We start from the raw sequence: 22641 nt of genomic DNA, 5'->3' as shown, positions 1-22641 counted from the left end.
ACTGCGTTGCTTACCGAATCGACAAGAGACGCGAGGAACGAGTAACAGGAAGGTGTGAAGATCCTCGATCGGAACGGGTACCGATCGCGGCAACAGGAGACCGGACGTGACGCCGATCGACGGCGGAAACTTGAATTGCGGTCGCAATAAATCACCATTAGATCGTTCGTTCGATTTCTATGCCGAGGCGGTGTCGGCTGACAATCTGTCATCGAGCTCGGCGCGGCCATTAAATAAAAGGTGAGACGATCGCGTGATCGATTCAACTTCCGAGATGGAAACGGTGACGCGCGCGCGCGCGCGCGACGCTGTTGCAACATTATGGTCGTGTGCGTGTACGTTTCTGAGAACGACCGGCGCGGCGGCCTCGACGATATTCAACGATCTCTCTGTTCGACTTTTTGTTTTATGTGCTAATTAAAATTGAGAAAAAAGATGACTTGTAAAAGTATCGCGTTGATTTAGTGGTCGAACAGGAAATCACCGATCGTCGAATTCACGAGCCGCGCGGTCCCCGAGCAAAAATTCGCTCTCGCGACGCGTCTCGTCGCTTGGTCCTTTTATGTTTGTTCGTTTTAATGCGGCCAGGGGACCACACGGCTCGTCTTGTTCGACGCGACAACGGCACTTTGTCATAAAACCACGTGTAAGCGGTGAGCTGCTATCCGGCGACCATTTGAAATTTAAATCGCCCGCGCGGCGCGCACCGCGAGCGCATGAATCAACGTGTACGAGCGATGAATCGAGCTGAATAATCCTCGTTTTTCGGTGTAGGCGACTTTCCGTGGAGAAGTTGTTCGACTCGTCCGAGGACGCTATAAAATTTGTAATGCCGGCTGTCTCCTCAACGCTCTCCCTTCGGATCGAGTAATTGATCGCTACGAATTAGCAATTGCGTCACGGGAACGACCTTTTTTACCGCGACAATTCGACGATATTAATGACGTCGCTAACAGAACTTGCTTCGAGACTGCAATTAGCGATAGAAAATAGACGCGACGCAAATGTTGCTTACGTTCGATAGACAATTTTTTGAAAGAAATATTTAAATGGTGATAGAGACTAGTACCAGTAAGAAACACAATTGTAACTCGTATCTTAAAGTCACATCTATCATTAACCCATTTCAGACATACTATATATTAATTTAAGACATATATATATTAAATACAAAGACATTTAACCTCTTGCCTTACAATATGAATGAACAGATTCTGTCAAAAATGTATGTTAATAATTTCCTTTAAATCGAAATAAAATTCGATTTCGATTTTGTTAATATACAGCTATTGAAGAACATACAGGTAAACACAATTTACATCAATTTTCTCCTTATTTAGGAAATTACGAGCTACAAGAAAGTTCTAATCATTGAAACCGAAAAACTATTTATTTTTAATTATATTATAGTAATTTTTAGTGGTGTCTCAGAGGGGACAATCGAGTACGTGTACAACTTCAGGATGTATTGCGGTGTTGTCGTCAATATGTCGACATTCGTCCTGAAAGCGTTAAATTGTCCCGGCAGACAGACAGATAAGTTTAGAATTTTATCTAATCTCGTTATGTATAATTAAAGTCCAATTACATGCATAAACGTTGGAGTTATTGCGAAGCAATATTTTCCGTTCGGCGCACGTATCATTTACGTCTCGAAGTATCGGTAAGAAAAAGCAGGAACGACATAATTCAGAGCTGCGAGCGTCAAAGTAGTAAATTTCCCGGCGTGTAACGCCTGAAATTAATCAGCAGCAGCGACGTCTCATAGAGCTCGGACAGTTTTTACGGAGGGTAGCGCGCGGTACGTTCGAAGAAGCAGGAGAAAACGTGGCGCGACGCGCCGTTGCGGCGAGAGGCAGCGAACGTCGATTACCTAAATTACCCGCAGTAAATTAGACAGGGACGACGCGCGTTTAAATTTTCGATCGCGATTTATGGCGGCGATTATGCGTAAAATATATTCCCCGGAATTCCGCGCGGATGAAACGCGCCGCCCGCTTTCAACGGCCTCACTCGGTTGCTGGAGCGGTTTTGCGCACGGCGTTGCCACGGTGTGTTGTCCCCGACGACGACGACGACGACGACGACGACGAGTAACGTTGTAAACTTTCAGACCCGGTCCGTCGATATCTTCATGCGAGAACGTGACGATTTTCCAGCACGCCGATTAGCCGCATCCGCGGAATAGAAATTCGCGTTCCCGGAAGGCGCGGCCGCGCCGACACAGATGTCTCCGACGCGACGTGGACTTTCCACCGGGGCCTCGAGACCCATTGCATTCCGAAGCGTGCACGGGCAGTTACGAGCTCTTTCAAATCGATTTGATACCCGAGTTCCTCTCGCCGACGGGTCCTTTCATGGCAGAAACGCTCGGATGCCTAGACATTAACGCAGAAAGCGTCCCCGACGCGGCGGAAGCTCACCTCTCTGTGTTTACCTCAGAAGAAATGTCTGCGCGGTGCCGCGCGTTTGCGACACCTGTGGCCTTCAACTTTACACCTTTGCACCACGGCATAACAACGTCGAAATGTTGGCAACATTTATTCTTTAACACTTTGCTCACTTATCTGGTCTTCCTTATACTTTTCAAGAAATTGTGATTTCATTTCTTATTAATCTTCATGGGCTGCTTTAACCCACTTCGATTTCGAGAAGCTAGATTTATTTACTTCGAGGCGCAAATGATTAATATTATCAATATTGCTATTTGTAATGTTTATATTATGACTACGTGGCCGGTGGGGATTGGCGGGAAACTGACTAATTTTAATCATGTAGTCTGACTCTGACTCCTCTACCAGCCATATGAGAAACAGTCGCAAGAAACAGAAACCAAATATAAATTTCTGTTTTTCTCTAATAACTTTAGCAAGTTGTCTTCACCTTCACGCCTTCAAGATTGAACGTTTTCCCAGGGAAAACCTCGGTTATAAATGGTTATGCACGCAGATAGGTTGCTCAGTCGGGCGGCTTAGTGTCTTCAGGGTTAAGCCTTTATCTCTTAAAAGCTGGACGAGTTGAGTTATAAAGTACCCAGTCGAGCTATTAATTCGTGCACATTTGAAAGTGTACTATCTAAACATTTTTCACGGGTGTTAAAGCCTCGTTCGCGGTGGTATTAGAAAATCGCTTTTAAAACTCTGTAACGCGGCGAGGCAATATAAATCATTGATTCGTTTAGATTGCTTTTCTCTAAGTGAAAACTCGCTAATACACATGCATCAGTCTGTTTTGTTGAATGACCTAAAAGTGTCGTATCCAGAAAATAAGTGTCCATTACTTGCAAGGTGGATGCTGTTGCTGATTTCGTGATAGGCGTGGCAACATCCATATACAGTAATTTGTTTTAACATATAATTAAAACTTGGTCTTCTAATCCACCCTAATGAAAGTAGTCAGCGATTTTAAGGTACATATGTATGTGATTAGGACTATTTAGTTGAATTGTAACAAATTGGAACGAAATAGAAATTTATTTCCTTTGTTTACTCTCAGTTTGCGGTACTGAGGTCCATTTTGACTCGGAGCTACAGATCTCACATCTAAATTTTAATTTTTTAAATAGTAGCCAGTTCAAATAATTAACTACTTGTAGTAGATCCAATAAGAAGATCAACTAAAATAAAAAGATTTCAAGAGATCTAGCAATGGGTGACATGAAATCGTCTACAATCGCTGACTTTCGAGGGTCCATGCGTTGAACAGATTGAAAAGCATAACAGTTTGAACTTCTAAAGTTTTATTGTTTCGTGTTTCTTCTACCTCTTTCTTGTTATTGCAACTGCACAAAAGTGCGGTGATTATTAAAAAAGAAGTACGTTATTTGAAGAGTGGCGGACCAAGGAAGCTGTGCGAGAAAATTTGGCGCAACATGGTAGCCTCGCGAGATCAGAGGAATAAGAAAGTGTGTGCCGCGGTGGCGGCGAGATGTTGCTCGGTCGAACAAGAGGGCAAAACCGAACCCACTATCGATCCAATCTCTCTTTGTATCCCCCGTCGATGGACTTCCATTTTCCTCGGCGGATATTCCGCGGCCATTCGACGCAATATTCGTATCGGGGATCGAGAGATCCGCGGCGGATAGCGCGCGAGAGTCTCACGGCGGTCTTCGGTCTTCTCTGTTCTTCCTGGCGGCGGATGATCGTTTTCTTGTTTCCTCGTTCAGTCCTCCCTTTTCCCTTCTGGGCTCGGCGTGCAACAGAGAGCCTCGTGGCCGGCTGTGTGCACGGCACGTCGGTAGAATCTCGCAGAGAGAAAGGGCCCCGATGATCGGTCGTAAAACGTAAAGGGGACTCGTAAACGGAGTGAAAAGATGTCAGAACGTAAAAGCCGAGAACAGGTCCCCGACGAGGATGTGTGGGCGTACGTGGCTGCCATCCTCTCCTCGACTGTTTCTTCTTCTATTTCTCCCTCGCCATCCACGCTTCTTCGTCTTCCACCTCCTTCTCCTCCTCCTCCTCCTCCTCCTCCTCCTTCTCCTCTTCCTCTTCTTCTTCTTCTTCGGGAGAGCGTCCTTTTCCTGTGTTGCTTTTTGCCTCCTCTCCTCGCGACATCGAGAAGCCGCCCCACCACAGGAACGATTATTTCAAGCAGTCCGCTGCTAGCACACGCTCCGAGAGATCGAGAGAGCCTCGTGAAACTCGAGAACTAAATACGCCCGCTCCCTTTCTCTCCGCGGGACTTTATCCCCGGGCCGGGCACGCTATCGAAGGGCATTTAGGAAAGCTTAATGGCCGGGCCGGTTACGTTTTGAGGCTGATTCGGTCGGACGTGGCCGTTCGTAGAAACCGCTCCGGCGACACGGTCCTCGCTGGCTTTGCGTCATCGATTATGTAACCCGATTACCGCAGTGCGTTTCATTAGAGAGGAGAAACTTAATCGGCTCGTTAGATTCCTCCGCGTCGATGTTCCGTGGGTGCCACCACGGCTCCCCTTTGATTTTTCATGGGAGATAGCGCCGAGAAATGGAAGGCAACCTCTTTCTCTTCCTCTTTGTCAGTCTCTCTCTCTTTCCCTCGCTCTTTCTTTCTCTCTATCAGTATTCCCCTTTTTCGTCTCTGTCAGTCATCTCCTTCTCTCTCTCTCTAGATTGAAATCGGGGGTCTCGACCGCGGACAGGAATCTTCGAGACGATTTCGATCCGCGTCGGTAAACCGCGACGCGACTACGCCACGGGAGAATTTGCAGGAGGGCCGAGCGAAGATCATCGGTGAAGAATTCCAGCAGGAATGTCCTCGGGGAGGCACCTGTAACCGCGGCCCGACGGCAGAAACAGAACAGGTTGAGACATGGGCGTGGGTGGAGCGCTTGATCTTTCTCTCCCGTACGATCTGCCCATATACCGGGTGCCCCGACTGCCTGGCGATGGATACGACCTGCTCGTAAATCATTTCCGAACATTTTGTACGATCGTTCCTCATTTTTCCTAATTTGTCTCTTCGTGTTCAAGCGGGTGCTCAAAAGACAGTAGCTATGACGGAGAGACAGAAAGAACTAGATCATGTCATCAGTGTCTTCTGATCCCTCATTAGGCACACGATGACTAAATTCGATCAAGTTCGTGCATTCTGGGATTGGATGCTTAACCCTGATGTTATTAATTTGTCTCGTCGTGTTTAACTCGTGGTAAAGAGAACAGTAGCTATGATGAAGAGACAAATTACCCCTTTATGGTCGAGGATCCTTTAGATCATTTTGTATGTTTTGCTCAAAGAACTAGATCATGTCATCAGTGTCTTCTGATCTCTCGTTAGGCACACGATGACTAAATTCGTTATAAATTAGTTAATTTATCGACATTCGTCCTCAATGGATTAACCCTTATGTCAATGCCCAACATTTCTTACAACGCTCAATGGCATCATAATCGCTTTATAGCTTCAGCACAGCTGTGTACTTTTAGGTCTCAAATCTAGATCAATTTATATATAGCCAAGAGAATAGAAATCTACGGCAATTTTATCATTTATCTCTGATTGTCAGCGAGAACATACGAAAAATTATAAAGGAAAATTCAAAGTGTCGGAATTTACAAAAGTGTTCAACGGTATAAAATGATCTTTGAGTAATGACTTAATGGAGCGATTTGCAGAATGTACTATTTATTCAAGAATAGTGAAAAATGTTTTGTATTGATACACGAGCGACGGGTGAGGGTTAATCAGAGCTTCGTTTATATCAACTTCATTGATTCATTTCATCGGAAATGTGACGAAGAACTGTTTTCTGACGTCGTCCAAGTTCCCACTAGTTTGCGGAGACTCTAAAGGTCAGGCGCGTCTTCTTAAAATGTCTAATCTGATATGCAAATCAAATCGCGGTTACATTATTATCTAAAAACGGGGATTGAGATATATTGAAGACCTTGAGCATCTTCCTCTCTGTCTCTCTCTTTTTTTGGTTATTCCCCAAATTTCTTAGGATTACGTCACATGCGAATATCGTTTCGTCACACGCGACGATCCGTTCGGTGTTCGTCCTCGTTTGATCGATGGGAAGCCGTCCGTTCATTTGCATACAGGTATGCTTTTCATTGCGGAGATATTATTTGTTTCGAATGGCAATTACTGTTGTTGTAATTGCTATATGAGCCGTTACCTTTGACTAAATCTACCATTAACCAAAAATGGACTTATACCACTTTCAAAAACAACGGCTCATGAGTTTAAAATTCGGATTACATTTTTTTTAATGTTCATATTTTTAAAATTTATTTTGGTTTATCGGATAACGGGACACCAGACGGATTTCGGAGTTTTCAAAATTTGTTATTCGTACGTTCAAAATATATGCCTCCATACTGCGTGTTTATGGTTGAAACTTTAAACTTTATTGCCCCACATATTAGTTTTAATGGTAATTGAATGCGTAATGGAAACGCTGCGAGTAATAATCTACTATTCGTATTACCAAGTCCTTGGACTAAAATGTGCAGCTGCAACATTTTTTCGGCCATTCACTGCAGTTGCCCGCATTAAACGATCGGATGTATAAAAACCGTCTTCGGCAAGGTGTACGCTACGAATTGTATCAATTTAATCTATAAATAACATCAGGGACACGAACGATAAGAAGTTACTGACAGCAACTGAGTATATCGGATACAAATTACAATTTTTCAGAACAATTGAAGCATTAATTTTAATATGCTCTACACTGAAATAATCTTAACAGCAATATTCTGTCGATATAATTCCATTTATGGAATTGTATAATGTGTACAAATGTATTGTACTGAACCAAAAAAGCATGATCATCTATAATATTAGATTATAACATTAAATATACAATCACGGTGATCTGGTGGAATGATCTTTCATAAAAATATGAGACAAATTATGTAAATTGGAATAATGCGTTAAAAATCTAGTTATAGAGATTAAAATACAAGTTAAAGTTACGAAGATTAACAAAACATTATTTACACGATCGCAGTTTTGAGTAAATGCATTCTCATTTATAGAGTATAGTTACTTTATTTCTCATTGATTAAAATATTCAAGACGATTTACTTAAACTCTGTTTCAGAAAATTTTGATTTTCCATGATCTTCTTGGCAATGTAAGTTTTAGCTTTTGTTCGGTTAGCGTGCGCTCTGACAGTTCGAAGCCATCGCTGGGCACCGTCCATCTACCATTCCTCCTTCGGAAGGGAAGAGTGGCCTTAGGGCAGGCAGGCTGGACTCGGTGGCGGTGGGACTCCGGCAAACTGCTACCAAAAAACCAGACGGGCTACCGAAGAGAAGCCGATCGTCGGTATCTACATAGGCAACGGGTAGAGAAACCGTCGGGGTGTCCGTGTCTCTCTGGGAGGAGGACCAAAGATCAGGAATCGTGGTTGAAAATCTCCGGTTTAAATCGCGACGTCCAGTCTCGTTCTCGTTCGGGCTATCGATCGTCCGAGTTCATTCTCGGTCTCTCGGAGACGCGAGCTTAGGGTTCTCCTGGCCTATTTCCCTTTTCGAGCGAGCAACGCCTTCGGCCGTGAAACCGAGGAAGGTGCAACCGGGGCACCGAGGAAAATTTATAAAACACAGGGACGTTCCTCTGTAACATCTACCGCGGCTGCTAAGATCCGCGGCAGCGAACAAGTCGACGCGGCGAGCAGTGTCGCGCGACAGATTTTATCGTTGCTGGAAAATTACGGGTTATCGGCGGGGTGATTAATGGCCCCCCTTTGGATATCGGACGGTAATTAAACGCGCCGTAATTTGTGCGCCGCGAAAGGGAACGCGCGCCGCTTGGCTGACAAGCCAACTAGGGTTGATTTAAGGAGCTATACGACGCGACGCGAAACTACACGCACACATGCTCCTCTCTTTCGTTTCCCCGGTCTGCCGGGTATTTTCCCTTTCTTGGAGACCGTTTTAGCCACGGAAGCCGTAAAAACTTTATAAACCATTCCTGCTACAGGTAGTTCTTGCAGATAGATGAGCGCTGCTACAGAACGTCAATTATCTGAGATTTTTTGCTTATCAACTCCCGTATACGCAGGATAACTCCACCAACAACCGTTCTACCAAACGAAATGTGCGCTCGATATTTCAAATTTTACATAATTTGTTAAGAATTCAAAGATCGTTATTTTGTTATTTATTTTAACGATCAAGCGAACCACTTCTTAGAGGCAGTCCTAATTCGCTGTGCAATTTTCAGGTGTCGTAGATACTTGTCTGTCTAATCTTTTTAACCCTCTATGTATAGTGCCGAGGAACTTTGAAGTCATATGTATAGCAATATTTTTTAGTCTAACTCAATTTGTAGCCATGATGTGACAAGAGTATTTTATGTTCTGTTGTTTCTCTCCTGTAACCAAGAAAGTTTATGCATTATTATTGCTAATCCTTATCTCGCACATCAGGGTGAATTTAAGTTTTGTCGTAACTCGAATTCATGGTTAAAGTAACAGTTATTTATATATATATATATATATATATATATATATATATATAATTAATAGAAATTTGGTCTATGGGAAGAGTTAACGCGTGCTCTTCAATTGAAAACTTCTAAAATAAGTTTTATAGAAAACATCAGCAATTGGATGTTTCGTAGAAGCACGATAGTTAAGTAAGTACTTGATAATTAAGTTTACACTAGTGTAGGTTATTTCAGTACCCAGAAATTGATATTCAGTAGAGTTAACTGTATGCCAATTGTTTTAAGCAATCCAATGGGGACTACGACGGCATTCAATGCGTTAATGAGTGGAAGATGACCCAACGCACGCGAAGGGGAGTATGATTTATGTATCTGCGGGTATTGCGGTAACCATAACTTGTAGAAAAACACTTATTGATTTAAATGATGCCGCTAGTAAACTATAAGGGTGCGACAGACTGATATACTAGTAGTACATAGAAAATAATATTTTCAAAGCAGTCTAATTACATATAAGTAACAGATATTATAATTTTTATAGCAAATAAGTTTAACGAGTAATTTTTCTTTACAATACTTAAATGTATAGTAATTGATTAGATACCAACAGATTTAATAATGTAAACAATATTGTGAATAATGGTATAGCAATTTTTAATGGCGACTCTGAGTCACTATTCGAGTGCTAAGGGTTAATTAACCCCTTGCCGTACAATGTCGTGTCAGTATTGTGATGAAGATTAAACCGAAATAGAATTCCTTTTGGATTTGTTAATCTACAACTATTATAGAACATATAGGCATACAATAGATATAAATTTTCTCCTTTTTCAGGAAATTACGATCTACAAAAAAGTTCTAATCACTGAAACCGTAAAATAAATCTTAGGGCAAGGGGTTAATTCCTTTAAATTAGATTCTCCAATTGTTTTAAAATTAATTTAAGCTTGATATCCTCCTCTTGACAGCTAAAAAGGAGTCACGTGGAAAGGCACGCCCCGAGTCACACATATTTTTGGCTCTAACGAAATATTGGGTAAGCGGTGACACATACTACGTAGCGTATGCCATCAAAGCTTAAACATTGAAACTACGGAAGCATTGATAGTGGCGACAGGCGTGCCGAGCAAGGACTCCCTTTGCTTCTGTGCCGCCGCAGATTATGTACTTCTTTTTAGCTCCCAATAATACCCATTCCTATACAAGGACTAAAGTGTTATGACGATCGAGCTACAGCTGTTATTATGTTTGTTTACATACTTATCGATGTGATTATGTATGTACGTACTTATAATGTAAATGCGATATAGTGGTATGCAAGATTCTTTCTGAAACTGAAATAAAAGAAACGTCTCCGCTCTAATTCGTTCAGGAACAGAAACATTAGACTGCTAATCTTCATGTAAATTCGTGTTTTTACGGTCTAATTGATGAAAATGGACTTTCAGTAAAAAGTTGCTGCATCAGCGAACATTTCCAAGCAACAAATATATCATTCGTGTCCGAGTCTGTTTAGATTTCCTGGAGCTCCTAATGCTTGGAAATCTACGGTTTACTAACAACAAGACTGGTTTTATACATTTATGATAAAAACAAGTAAGCAGAGGCAGAAAAAAGATTCGAAGAATTGAAGTCTGCATTTGTTTCAACCTGCTGAAATTATTGATGCAGTCTTTATTGTTCACGAAAGTCGGCCATTTAGTAATAATAATTTATCTACACAATTCTTACAATTTCAATTAGGCGATTTAACACTTTATCTATTGGCAGCCTAGTAATACGCTCTTTAGAAATTGCGCTGTGCCAAGTAGAAGCTTAAAAATACTCTTCCATTTAGACATTTTATATTTATACTATTTTCAAAAATTACTGCCTCTCTCAAATAAATGACTTTATTTTCAAAAGTTACTACATCAAATAAAATATTTTATTTTCAAAGTTGTACGCAATTGAAATAAATAGGATTATTTATTATTTACTATTTATACTATTTTCCACAGCTCTATTGAAGTTCTTATTGCTGTTGAAGGATCTATACAAAAATCCTCAGCCATGGATCATATACTCTTCTAGAAGTTATGGAATAATGGCCGGCACATAATGCGTTAATTACCTACATAACAAAAGATCAATGCATATGTTTCTTTCGACATTGCATCGACACAATAGGATATTGTTTAGAGAGTTCGTTCAAAAATGTTTGTTCGATCGAACTTTTTATACATGGCCGTTGTATAGCAGACGATCAAGCGATGATATCCGAACAGTGTCCGTACCGGTCGCTGAAGAAGCGCCGTCTCCGATTCAGGGAGATGCAAAAAGCAACGATCATACTTAACGTCACCCGGGAATGGTTGTAAGTATTTTATAAGGTTCGTGGACGACGGTCGGTCGATCATGCTGGTTCTTTCACGAGGATGTTCTTTCCGCGGGCGATATCCCCCGTGACGCAGCGAGCGAGAGCCTTCTTTTCCACGAAAAGCCGTTGTGGTCTTTTTTCTGGCGCACCGGAGGAACGACTTCGACGACAAGCCTATAACGACGGTGCCTCCTCTTGATCCAGAAAATCCCCGCACGAGTCCCGACACACCGATACACGCGATATACACGGCTTCCAGCTCCTCTCCGATGCGTTCCGCATCGAGTTCACGCGCGCGACACGTCGTCACGCTGCACGACGATTATTAATTATCCTCGGTGGCGTGTTAGATCGACGCGATAACAAAATCAATTTATCCTACTCCTCGAGTCTATCCGTCTCCCTCTCTCTCTCTTGCCCGTGCTCGGTGGCTAATGGACTGAGCCGCAACAATTGATTTCACCGAGCGGAGGGATAGATAACTATCGACAAGAATTATCTTTCCTTGCTTCGTTAAGCCCCGTGATAGATCAGACCTGGCTGCGAAGAGTATTGAGATAGTGACACACCGATACACGCTGCTGGAGCCTGTACCTGAGTGCACGAACGCTGCCGTGTTCTCGTCTGCAAACGGAAGTAACCAATCCTCAAGGATTAAGCTCAGTAGTTTTATACGTCAAGAGTTTGTTTATTAACGAAAAATTAATCATTCGTAACCCAGGGAACATAAATTTTTCATTATTCTCCACGTAATACTCTTTGATGTAAAGTACATGTTCAGGTTAGAAAGTTTCGAATTTCCGCATTAAAGTTTGTTAATAATTAATAGACGAGAAGCTTGGCGAAGCGATTGAATATTAATGAGGCACACTCCGCGGTAATGAAAACTCGAGATCTATATTCGTTTCAATGAGTATTAATATAGAAATATAGCGAAGCTTTCCCGGCTCTGTCAGGGAAATTAAGTTTGACAAGACGTTCTCCAGCGATCTGGAAACGTCTGGAGACTTTCTTCTCTTCACGAGAGGACTGGACCGGCTTAGGATCTCCATATCATAAATAGTTTGAGAACTCAAGGTTCAGAGGATGTTGCAATCCCGTTCTATGAGCGGCGAGTCATCAAAAAGCCGCCGTCTCTGTCGACCGGTCGAGGGACCCGACGACAGCTCGAACTTCATCGGTAGCGGATAAACCGTGATTACAAGCTAGTATGGCATCGATCTTTTACGATCTAGTTAGCGCGATCCGTCGATCCGATTGCCGTGTAATCGATTGGCCGGCACCGGTATGAAAGGACGCCGGGAATCCGCTGAATCATTCCCAGCATCGGGACACAACCGCCGATGATAACGGCCGATGCCCTTCGTCTCTACTTGTTGATACTCTCCGAACGACTGGACTAGTCGACGTTATCCGTCGCTTAATAAGACGTCAATTCTCTTCTGGTCGGTTTTAATGACGCGACAACTTCTCATCGTTCTCGCTTTCGCGCGCGCGGTTTCGTCTCTTTTCAGCTTAGGACGCGTTAAGTGCACCTAGACCCGAGAGCCTATCCTCCTCGATAGGAGTCGAAGCGACCGACCACTGATGTAGGATTACCCGCTGCTGTATCTGCCGATGGAGCAAAGTATTATTCAAAAACTTCAGGAATTCGAGGAACTAAGTAACTTGCAAACACAACGCGGAAGCATTTGTCTAATCCTCTTATTGTCTTCACTCCTTCAAACGAAGTCTACCAGATGTGAATGTTTTGCTGTTCTTTTAATTATTTAAATCTTTAGAGCTATGCTTAGAGTTCTGCGACTCATATTGTTGGTGGAAGGTTAATTATAATTATTTAATACTAGCTTTTGCCCGCGGCTTCGCTCGCACAGAAAACCGTTTAATGCCCTCGGAAATTGATATTGTTTCTCTATAAAACCTTTTAACCCCCCATTCACCCCTATAGAGTTTTAATTTTATGTCATGCCGCCATCTTAGATTTCAAAACCCTCTTAGGGTATCAATTTTTTAAAATGCCGAAACAGGTGTTTGATTAATTATATCAAAGAGCAAAAGACCAAGTTTCAAGCAAATCCGACCACGAACAAAATATTCCTCATACAAACGTTGCAACCCCTTTTCACCCCTTTAGGGGTTGAATTTTTAAAAATACCGAAATAGGTGTTTGATTAATTATATCAAAGAGCATTAAGACCAAGTATGAAGTAAATCCGACCACGAACAAAATATTCCTCATACAAACGTTGCAACCCCTTTTCACCCCCTTGGGGGTTGAATTTCGAAATATCCTTTCTTATCCCTTGTATAGATCATAAAGGAAACCTCCGTGCAAAATTTCAGCTTTCTAGGTCCAAGGGTTTAGCCTGGGCGTTGATCAGTGAGTGAGTCAGCACTGCATTTTTATTGTATAGAGAAGATTGTTATAACACTGTTCCTTTTATATAGCATCTGTATGAGTTTGTAATGGCAGAGAACTCATTTACTATCGACGAATAAAATCTGTGTTTCCAACGTAAAAAAAAATGCTTATCTTACTATTTTACAGCCGCCGTTCAGCTTAAAACTGTTACTTTCAAGAACTGGTCCGTATCCGTTCCCCTCGACGTTTCAACGTCACAACATTTTGAAAAAAGGGTCAACGGTTCCTGTTTTAAGTAGCACAGATCGAGATCGAGATCTGGGCCTATTAAAAAATTGTGGAGTTCTTTGAATGCCTGGTTTCGAGTTTGGCGCTGCGGAGCGCAATAACTCAAGCCTAGTGTCAATCGAAAAGCGATTTCCTGTCGGTCGAGATCGAACCACTTCTAAATCGACTCATTTGCTTCCAGGTGTTATTAGCTTACCCCCGTTTCCGTTTCTCATTCCCCGGTATTCCGAGTCCCGGCTTTGAAGCGCGCGCGTGCGCGTCGCGGTGCGGCAGTTCGCGCGTTAATATTTAACGCGTCATTTCGTTTGCCGCCATGCAAGATAGACGAGCCTCGATACGACGTTCTTATTTAAATGCCGGGACGCTGAACCGCGGCGTAATTATTTAACCGGCGCTCCCTGCCATTAGAGAACGAAGGATGGTAGGAAGGAGCGCGCGTTAGCCCGGAGCTGCTGCTGCGGCGCCATTGAAAACGCGCTCCTGAAACGATCGTTATCGGTTGCTGAATCTCTCCCTCCCTACGGTCCTCTTTTTCTCTCTCTCTCTCTTTCTCTCCCTACCATCTGGTCGGATAGCCGAGAGTCGTTAGTCGGTCGGCCACGATTGACATCCTCCGTGACGCGAGCCGCCCTCTGGTAATTAAACTCTTGCGATTTCCCTCGTCGCGTTGCGTCGCGTCGGTGTGTAGCCGGGCTTTTTACGGGCCCGAGCCGCCATCCACCCTCTCAGTCAGCTCGTTTCTGACGCAGTCTGGCCCCGGCTCGGCACGGGGAGCGGAGAATCATTAGCGATCCGCCACTCGACGGAATCTAAAAAGGAGCCGGCGAGAAACGCCAGCTGAGAGTTCGCACACGCGACTCCGATTCGCCAGGCCCTTTCCTCCCAGGAATCACCTGTGTGCTACAAGAGTGATTAATGCGGGTGGACCTCGCCGTGCCGCGTCGGCTCCGTCATTCCACGCGCGAACCGACATCGACGGTATTCGGTATTCCTGACTGGCATTCGGTACAGCTGGATCGATAGCAATCTCTGAAGAAACGATCGATGCGGGCCCGCTCTATCGCTGCTATCGCGATTTCATCCCCTGTTTGCACGTAGCTGCATCATACAGGAGACTGGCTAACCTCTTAGTTCTGCTGGTATACTTGTCATCAGACAATGACAATATATTTTCCCACCCGTTATACCGTGCAAATATATCTTTGAAAAATGAATGTTAAATTGCCAGGTGTTTCAAGCTTTAACAGGGACACTGTTTATAATTTAGAAGATAACTATTAGAGATAAGAAATATTGTCATTGTCACATTATCATTCCGTGAAATAAGTGAAGCTTGTGTAGAATGCATAAATTCGATATATTAGTTGCAGTCGACATATTAAAGGTAGTCCAATTAATTTTATACGTCCACACTATTGTCTACCATTATAGTAGGCTGAATAATATTCAGAGATTCTCTTCTACAAATCGTTTTAATGTTTCATAAAAAACAGACGTTAAATGCTGCTAAAAATTAAAATATATTCGTAAATTTCAGAATACAATAATACTTTAAAGCAAGAATAAAATAAGGAAACGAGAAACTGAAAAATTCCCTTATCTTTTCCCTTATCTTTCAGATACAACGTCCACATACTTTAAAATCGAACTACACAGTTATGAGTTTAATAATAAGAAGACTTCGCGGAACCTTCTCTATATTCTTTATATTTATTATCTATCTATTTTCAAGATAGGCAACCAATAATCGTCCGTATAAAGGTGTCATTTGTCAAGAGAAGTGTCGAAAGAAAATAATTGGCGTCTAAAGCTAGACCTAATAATACGCGTTGAAGTCCCCTCAAAACGATACAATCAAAATGGCATATAGTCGGTGATTATGTGAATTCTTCGCGTTCCGTGTTGGTACGTGAGTCTCATTGAACCCTTCCAAGCATATTATTTACCCTCCTCGATCAACAGTCCTCATTTTCCTGGACGGCATACCGAAATTTAGTAATCAATGATTGCTAAAGTCCGCGGTATGAATTTATTATTAGAGACCGGGAAACAGGTCCCATAATTCGACGTTGTTAACAGCGAGTCAAGGTGCTTATTTGATTGAATTTTTGAACAGGTTACGAAAATGAGGGCGACACCGAAGCACGACGCGACGCGACGCGGATCCCGCCGTTTTCTTTAACTAGACGGGGGCAGTGACGCGCTCGAGTTGCAAATAAATAGCACGTTCGTTTAACATTTGCTCCTGCTCGCCTATTTGCTCCTGATTCTTTGCGTCACCGAGCCGGAGCATTCCGCGAACTAATAACATTGACCGCGTAACAAGCAGCATCGTTTGCAAGCGTTTACATCGTGCGCGAACGTTTGATAATGCGATCGCGCTCGTAAAATCCTCGCCGCCGGCTGATCGCTGTAATAACCGGAGCGCGAAACTTCGCCAATAGTCGTTTTCAGAAGTTCGGATTTTTGAATAATCCGTCCGTGAAGAGCAACGAACCTTGAAGGGAAACTGAAGTAGTCCTACTGAGAGAACCTGATGCAACGAGGAAGCCATTTTAATTAGAAATAAGAAGTACAATCGAACACACACCTAGTTAATAACATGGTAAGATTATGTTCGTGAATGTCGATGCGGAAGATTTGTGGAATATGATTGCTGGGACTAGAGCTTTTAGAGAATGATTTGAGAACATCTCTTGTAGAGGCTGTCCGAAGAGAAAATTCAATGTACTGTAGATGGATCGAAGCAAATAACTAGATTGCGGAACTTTATGCAAAGTAAACATTTCTTACCTGAATTGCAACAAACTGGAGTGAAGTAGAAATTAATTTTCTCTCCTATTATGTTTAGCAGGTTGAGAATAATATAATAATATGTTTAAATTTTTGTTATATTTTTGCTATTTTAGATTACACCTACTCATTTTTGTCATAAATGCATAAGATCTGCAGTCTACTAATCTTTATTACTATACTGTGGATTGTATATGCTAAAATTGGAATACATACAAAAGTATGGATGCTTTAGGATCTTTGACCTTGATGCGCTACTCAAAAATAGTCGCATTAGAGACTCTAGTAGGTATAATTCACCTTTTGCTCTGCACTTTAGATCAACAAGTTATGTTTCTTCCAGATAAATACGTCTGGCAACACCAGCAGAAAGAGGTCAATCTCTTAAGTAGTATGTAAAAATAGTAATTTTCACCCTGAGGAACGTATGAGGGTTAACTTATTAGTAGACTGCGGATCTTTATGCAAAATAAAAAATGTTTACATTATTTGCAAGGCACAGGTGTCATATAAAAATGAATAATACACTGATGTCCTTAATTCTTTTTAATATGACCACTGTTTTAAATTGTGCGTAGTAATTTTTATCATAAATCCGCATAAAATCCGCAGTCTACTTGTTAGAATTATCAGAGAAAGGAACAAATTTTTCTATCGCACAGAGATCCGCAGTTTCTTCGTTCCATACACAAACCGCGGAATTGAGAGGCGATTACGATAATTTTTCGAGTGAGGGGAACCTGAACGAGTGAATGCATTTGCAACTATAATAAATGTAGTACTCGCATGATCCTCGCTGGAAGAAAGTCAGAAACTACGGATTTTATATTCGTAATCCAGGCATTTTCTGTTTAGAATTTACAGCGAATGTATAATAGAATAGCCTGTTGCATAAGACCAATACGCAAGCAACCCCGTCGACTCGGGATAATCGCGCAGAGCCGATAGTCGTCGTCGGAGCGTTCGCAGCAATGTTGAGAGCCCCGTAGAATTCCTCGAGGAAGTAAAGATTTTTTCGCGGGGGTCGCAGGTTTCGAAGCCGTTGCCAGTAAATGCGGCGCGCCGCAGAAAGCTGTCTTCGGGCCGCATCGGAAGAATCATGGCACCGCAGTGCAGCAGGACTGCGGATACGAGAATACGGAGGCATGTAACGGACTTGCTGCGGACGTGTTGTGCAGGGAGGACGAGGATCGCACGGGAAATTCGAGAAAAATAGGGAGAAAGCTGTCGGGAGATCGTGTCTCTCTCTCTTCGGAGGAGAATCGAACGAGAAAATCAGCCCGCGGCGACGTCGGAAACGATCAGCCGCTACCGAACGAGAAGTGAGTACTTCGAGTAACTCGTCCAAACCGCGACGAAGTGAATAACCTACTTCGACATATGATGATCGAGACGAGATTCCAGTATTCAACGAAGTCTTCGATGCTCGGGAATCGTCTGGGAAGTGAGATTCATGGAGGCTGATCTTCGCTGAACGTTTCGCCTTCACTGGCTCATTTCGCTCCGGGAAACTTCACAACGATCTAACCCAGATCTCTGCGGAGTGGATAGATGCTGCGATGAAGCCGTGGGAGCTAATCAAATTTGGGCGCTGTTTCTAATACGAATTTATTCGATTGCGAACATAAATGTTCCAGATTTGTTATTTGACAATTATTGAAATCATAAAAATGATTTTTCATAAGAAATGATTGTATAGATATCTTAAGTAGAACACGTATTATAAACACGTCTAAAGAAAATCAATCTTGTCACTTTTAAGGCTTGATAGGTGTAGTGACCACTAATCAAGTGACTGGTTACACAGTTTTTATTTTATAATTATTGAAATTACGAAAAGATGCTTCCATTAGAAATTATTAACTCAATCTCTTCATTCAAACACGTATTGCTATAAAAATTCAGAAAAATCTAAATAAATTCAGTCTTGTAAATTTAATTATACCAGTCACACATTTTATGCTCAGTAGGATTAGTGTTAAGCGAATACAAGTGAAAGGTTTTCTAGAAGAATGCGTTTAAATTCTTCGAACTCGTATAACTACGTTCGTCTTTCCAATTCAAACAAATCCTTTTATATAGATATTTTACAACATTGATATTTAACCCTTCATTGGCCGTATACTGAGGTCTTTCATGACTTGTTTACATTATCAAATATGTTATTACCAGAACGTTTAAAATGAAAAGAATCATATAGAATGGAATTATTCTTAATTTTCGAGTTAAAATAGCTGCGAGTGTAATGAATGAAAATGCTGCTACGATATTCCGTAATCTGAATAAACGCAGTACCACTCAACTGTAAAGAAAATGTAAAATTTTCTTGTCAATGAAACTCCAGAATGCCCCGTTTAATTGTCACTGGAGATTAAAAGTTCGAACAAGGCTCCGAGTGGAATAATAAAGGAGAATAAACTAAAATTTACATAAGACGAAGTCGGACTTTCCGCGTTGTATGGGGGTTAACTGTATGCGGATTGGAATGCACGAGAGCATCGGAAGAATCTGGCAGGCAGCGTTCTCGGAGGAACGTTATCGCGTAATTGCGGGTTAATCCGAGGCTGGCGGCGGACAGTTCGAGCGTGGGCGATTCCTCGACTCTCATATTGTCGTTCAGCAGCATTGCACGCGACGATCTCCGCCGAAACGACGTCGCGATATGTACGGTTGTAGCAGCGCGTTTCGAAGCGGATGTTCCGTGTAACCGTATTTTCCCCGGGCACGGTATAAGTCCGGGGTCACGCGGGATAGTTACCCGACGCATGAAAATCGTTAATAACGACGCGAAACGTAACGCGTTGCGGTTAATCATTCGGCTACCATGCCGTTAGACAACGTCATTTATTACACGCTCGGTCTGTCTCTTTCCGTCCGCCTAGGCCGCCAGTCGCCACGTAATTTCCTCCGCCGTTACCGATAAATGACTGATTTAAGTTAACTCCGGAGAGGCATTAGCCTAATAACTTATCCGTGGCACACGGCGCGCGCTCGCGCGATCGGTCGCGCGAGACAGAAACCATTTCTGGTAGATCGGGGTAATAACAATCGACGGAGAAACGTTAGAGGAAAATCCAAAGAGACGCAACAGGAATATACTTTCCATTAAACAACGTGTCTAAGACAATCATGCGTTGGAGGGCAACCGGAAATCAAGTGCAAAATCAGGGGAACGTGTTGTGGAGATTGTACAGCATCGTATTTCATTATTGCGTGGCCAGAAGGTAAAAATTAAGACACAAGTCGAGAAACTCAATTTAAGAAACAAGCTTGTCCTAGGTTTTTAGTGGAAGAATAAAGTTAAAGTTGAATTCGTATCTGTAACAATGTATCTATGTATGTACTCCCAAACTAACAAAAGGATGAATATTATACCATTCTCTTTTATAACAGTGATGAATGTAATTTCTTAGAATGAGCTTGCATGACAAGCTGGCCTAGTATAAACTAAACAGTTTTAATAACGATAATTGATAATTATCTATCACGCTTAATACTTGAACTAAATTTTTAAAAATATACTTTCAATTTCTATGTTCTATTTTTTCCTTTCAGATTACAGCCTCGTTCTAACTTCATTTTTCTCATGTATTCTTGTACTATCATCATCTATATTTAGTTCTTTTAACACATTGTTCTGTTCCTGTCTCGAGTTACTTATTTTACTCATTTTTATTACATTGATTAATAATGCTATTCCAAGGTATGCATGTAAGAACAGTTGTAGTATTTCTTGGCTGTTCCAAATAGATAGTAAAGCTATAAAACAGAAGGAATATTCAATTCTCGTTAATTTCAATCAATCAATCTCGTCGCTGTTGATACGATATATGCGAGACAAGTACCAATACGTTTTCCTACAGTAGAAACAGCAGCGTATTTATCTCAATTATTAGACTATTAAAATGGGAAAGGGTCCATAGACCTAGAAAACTTTTTTCAGAAATGTCCTGAATTAATGAAAGTACTATCAACCCTTCCTAGTCGAGGGATGACTCAGAGTCATCACTAAAAATTGTTGTACCATTATTTACAATATTGTTTACAATATTAAATATGTTGGTATCAAAAATCAATGATTAAACATTTAAGTATTCATATCCATGAAATGAAAACAATCATACAGAATGGAATTATTCTAGGTCGGGAGAAATGTTTAATTTTCAAATTAAAATAGCTCGAACTGCAAATGGTTAATCCGATAGAGATAAAGTGTTAATACTCAACACCCCCAGTGGCAACGGGTCACAGGCCAGCAGGCGAGTTCTTTAGAAGTCCCAGGACAGAACGCTTCTTTAGATCTGGCTCGGCAATCATCCGCCAAAGGTAAAGAGTGAAAGCTTAAGCAGTGAAAGAGAGACGGGAAGGGGAAGTTAGAAAGGGTGGTAAGGGGACGAAAGGAGCCGGTGGAAGAGGATAAGGGAAAACGCAGGAGGCGATTCGAAGTGGGCTAGAGGAACAGAGAGATCCGAGTCTCGGATAGGGCGGGTTCGCCGGAGCAGGGCCCAGCCAGGCCGCGCGCCTTAATAGAAACACCCACGCCCTCATTATGCGGATATCGTAAACATTCCCCTCATATGCAGGGCTCCGATCTCCCGTATGCAAATCACCCTCGGCCTGGCCGACTCTCTCTCTTCCCCGTTTCCCTGTTTCCCTCGTAGCCGGTGGAGCAGTTTGCACGCCATCACGTAAAGCAGTCGGTCTCCTCTGTGTGTATCGGTGGTTGGCCCCGTGCGGCCAGCGACCGGCCGCCACACTTTAGCGGCTGATGTGGTCCCTTTCTTTGATGTCTGCCCCCGCACTTAACGAGCCGAGCCACCTAGGCGAGAGACCGACGAGACGCTTTTCCACGCCGCGAAAATAATCGACCCGCTATGATCCGCGAAACGAACCGCGACGACGAGGGATCGCGCGTCGCGACGCACCGCATCCCGACGACCACATAAGCTACTCGCCGCGAGGATGAATTACGACCAGCTGGATACGCGCCGCGATTAGGACGCAGATTTATAGGATTCTCGCAACGCCGCCGCTGAACGCCTCCGGGAGACGGATGAGCAGACGCTGAGGGGAGATTGATGACGACTGCCGCAGGAATTTCGATGGTTTCGGATACACTTCGATCCGACGCTTTTCTTCCCGCTGTTACGCGTTATTCTTCAACACACGTTTTCTTTGTACTTCTGTTAATAGGAGTTTTTGCTAGAATTGTAGGGGGAGTTACACCTAGCGATAGACGGTACTTGACGCTCTACACGTTAACGATAGAGAATGATGGAATTATTAAGGCCATTTGTAGAAAGTAACACGATCTGTGCCGAGCCGTTTCTCTCGATTTTTCGCTAGGACTATTTTATGTTTTGATCATGGATTTTATGCATTTGTCAAAATTCTGAACACATTAGAATTTAATCGTACTGTTACACAATTTCCAATTTACTAGAATTGTTGAAAGAGAAAATGCAGTTTTTTTCAGTTGACTTAGACAAATTTTATTTGTCATAAAGATCAGCACTCTACAAAACTATGCATTTCATTGTATTATCGATAGATAAGGATAACCTCTGCATACTAATTCCCACATCATGTACCACACATCTTCTTGAAATAAATACTTACTATAAAATTATATGTTTCGAACGTGTGTACTAGGGTGGACCTTATTTTTCGACCAAAGGATTTTTTCCAAGGGTCCCCCCAGAATTGTGACAACGGTTGAGAAAATGATCTGGAAAAAATTTGGGGCCGATTGGATCATGGAAAACCGGCGCTCAACGAATTTGAAAATTTTTTTTTTTTTAAATCTTGACATAAATATACGTTGTAATATATCGTTGAATTTGTCTTTTTTTTCTCTGTAAGAATCCATATATAGCATAATCAGTTGTTAATAGAAAAAACATCCGTGACCTTGAAAACTTGAAAAAATGACCTTGAAAAAAAATTTTTTTCTCTGATGC

The 22641-nt window shown here is 42.3% G+C and overlaps 1 protein-coding gene across 5 annotated transcripts in view; it reads right to left on the bottom strand.

Annotated features, from left to right (window-relative positions):
- Klu (zinc finger protein klumpfuss) overlaps nucleotides 1–22641 on the bottom strand; it is a 109784-nt gene that overhangs the window by 29736 nt on the left and 57407 nt on the right. Inside the window, exon 1 of one of the 5 annotated variants that reach the window (XM_076431320.1) lies at nucleotides 15–22496. The exons of the other annotated variants lie outside the window; for them this stretch is intronic. Coding sequence (XP_076287435.1) covers nucleotides 15–320 — 306 coding nt within the window. The 5' untranslated portion in view covers nucleotides 321–22496. Of the gene's footprint in view, nucleotides 1–14; nucleotides 22497–22641 lie in introns of those variants that run through there. 5 annotated transcript variants of the gene reach the window in all.

Source organism: Lasioglossum baleicum, chromosome 9 (assembly GCF_051020765.1).
Source record: "Lasioglossum baleicum chromosome 9, iyLasBale1, whole genome shotgun sequence".
NCBI lineage: Eukaryota > Metazoa > Arthropoda > Insecta > Hymenoptera > Halictidae > Lasioglossum > Lasioglossum baleicum.
The sequence above is the reverse complement of the archived record's forward strand: the minus strand, read 5'-3'. Positions and strand labels throughout refer to the sequence as shown.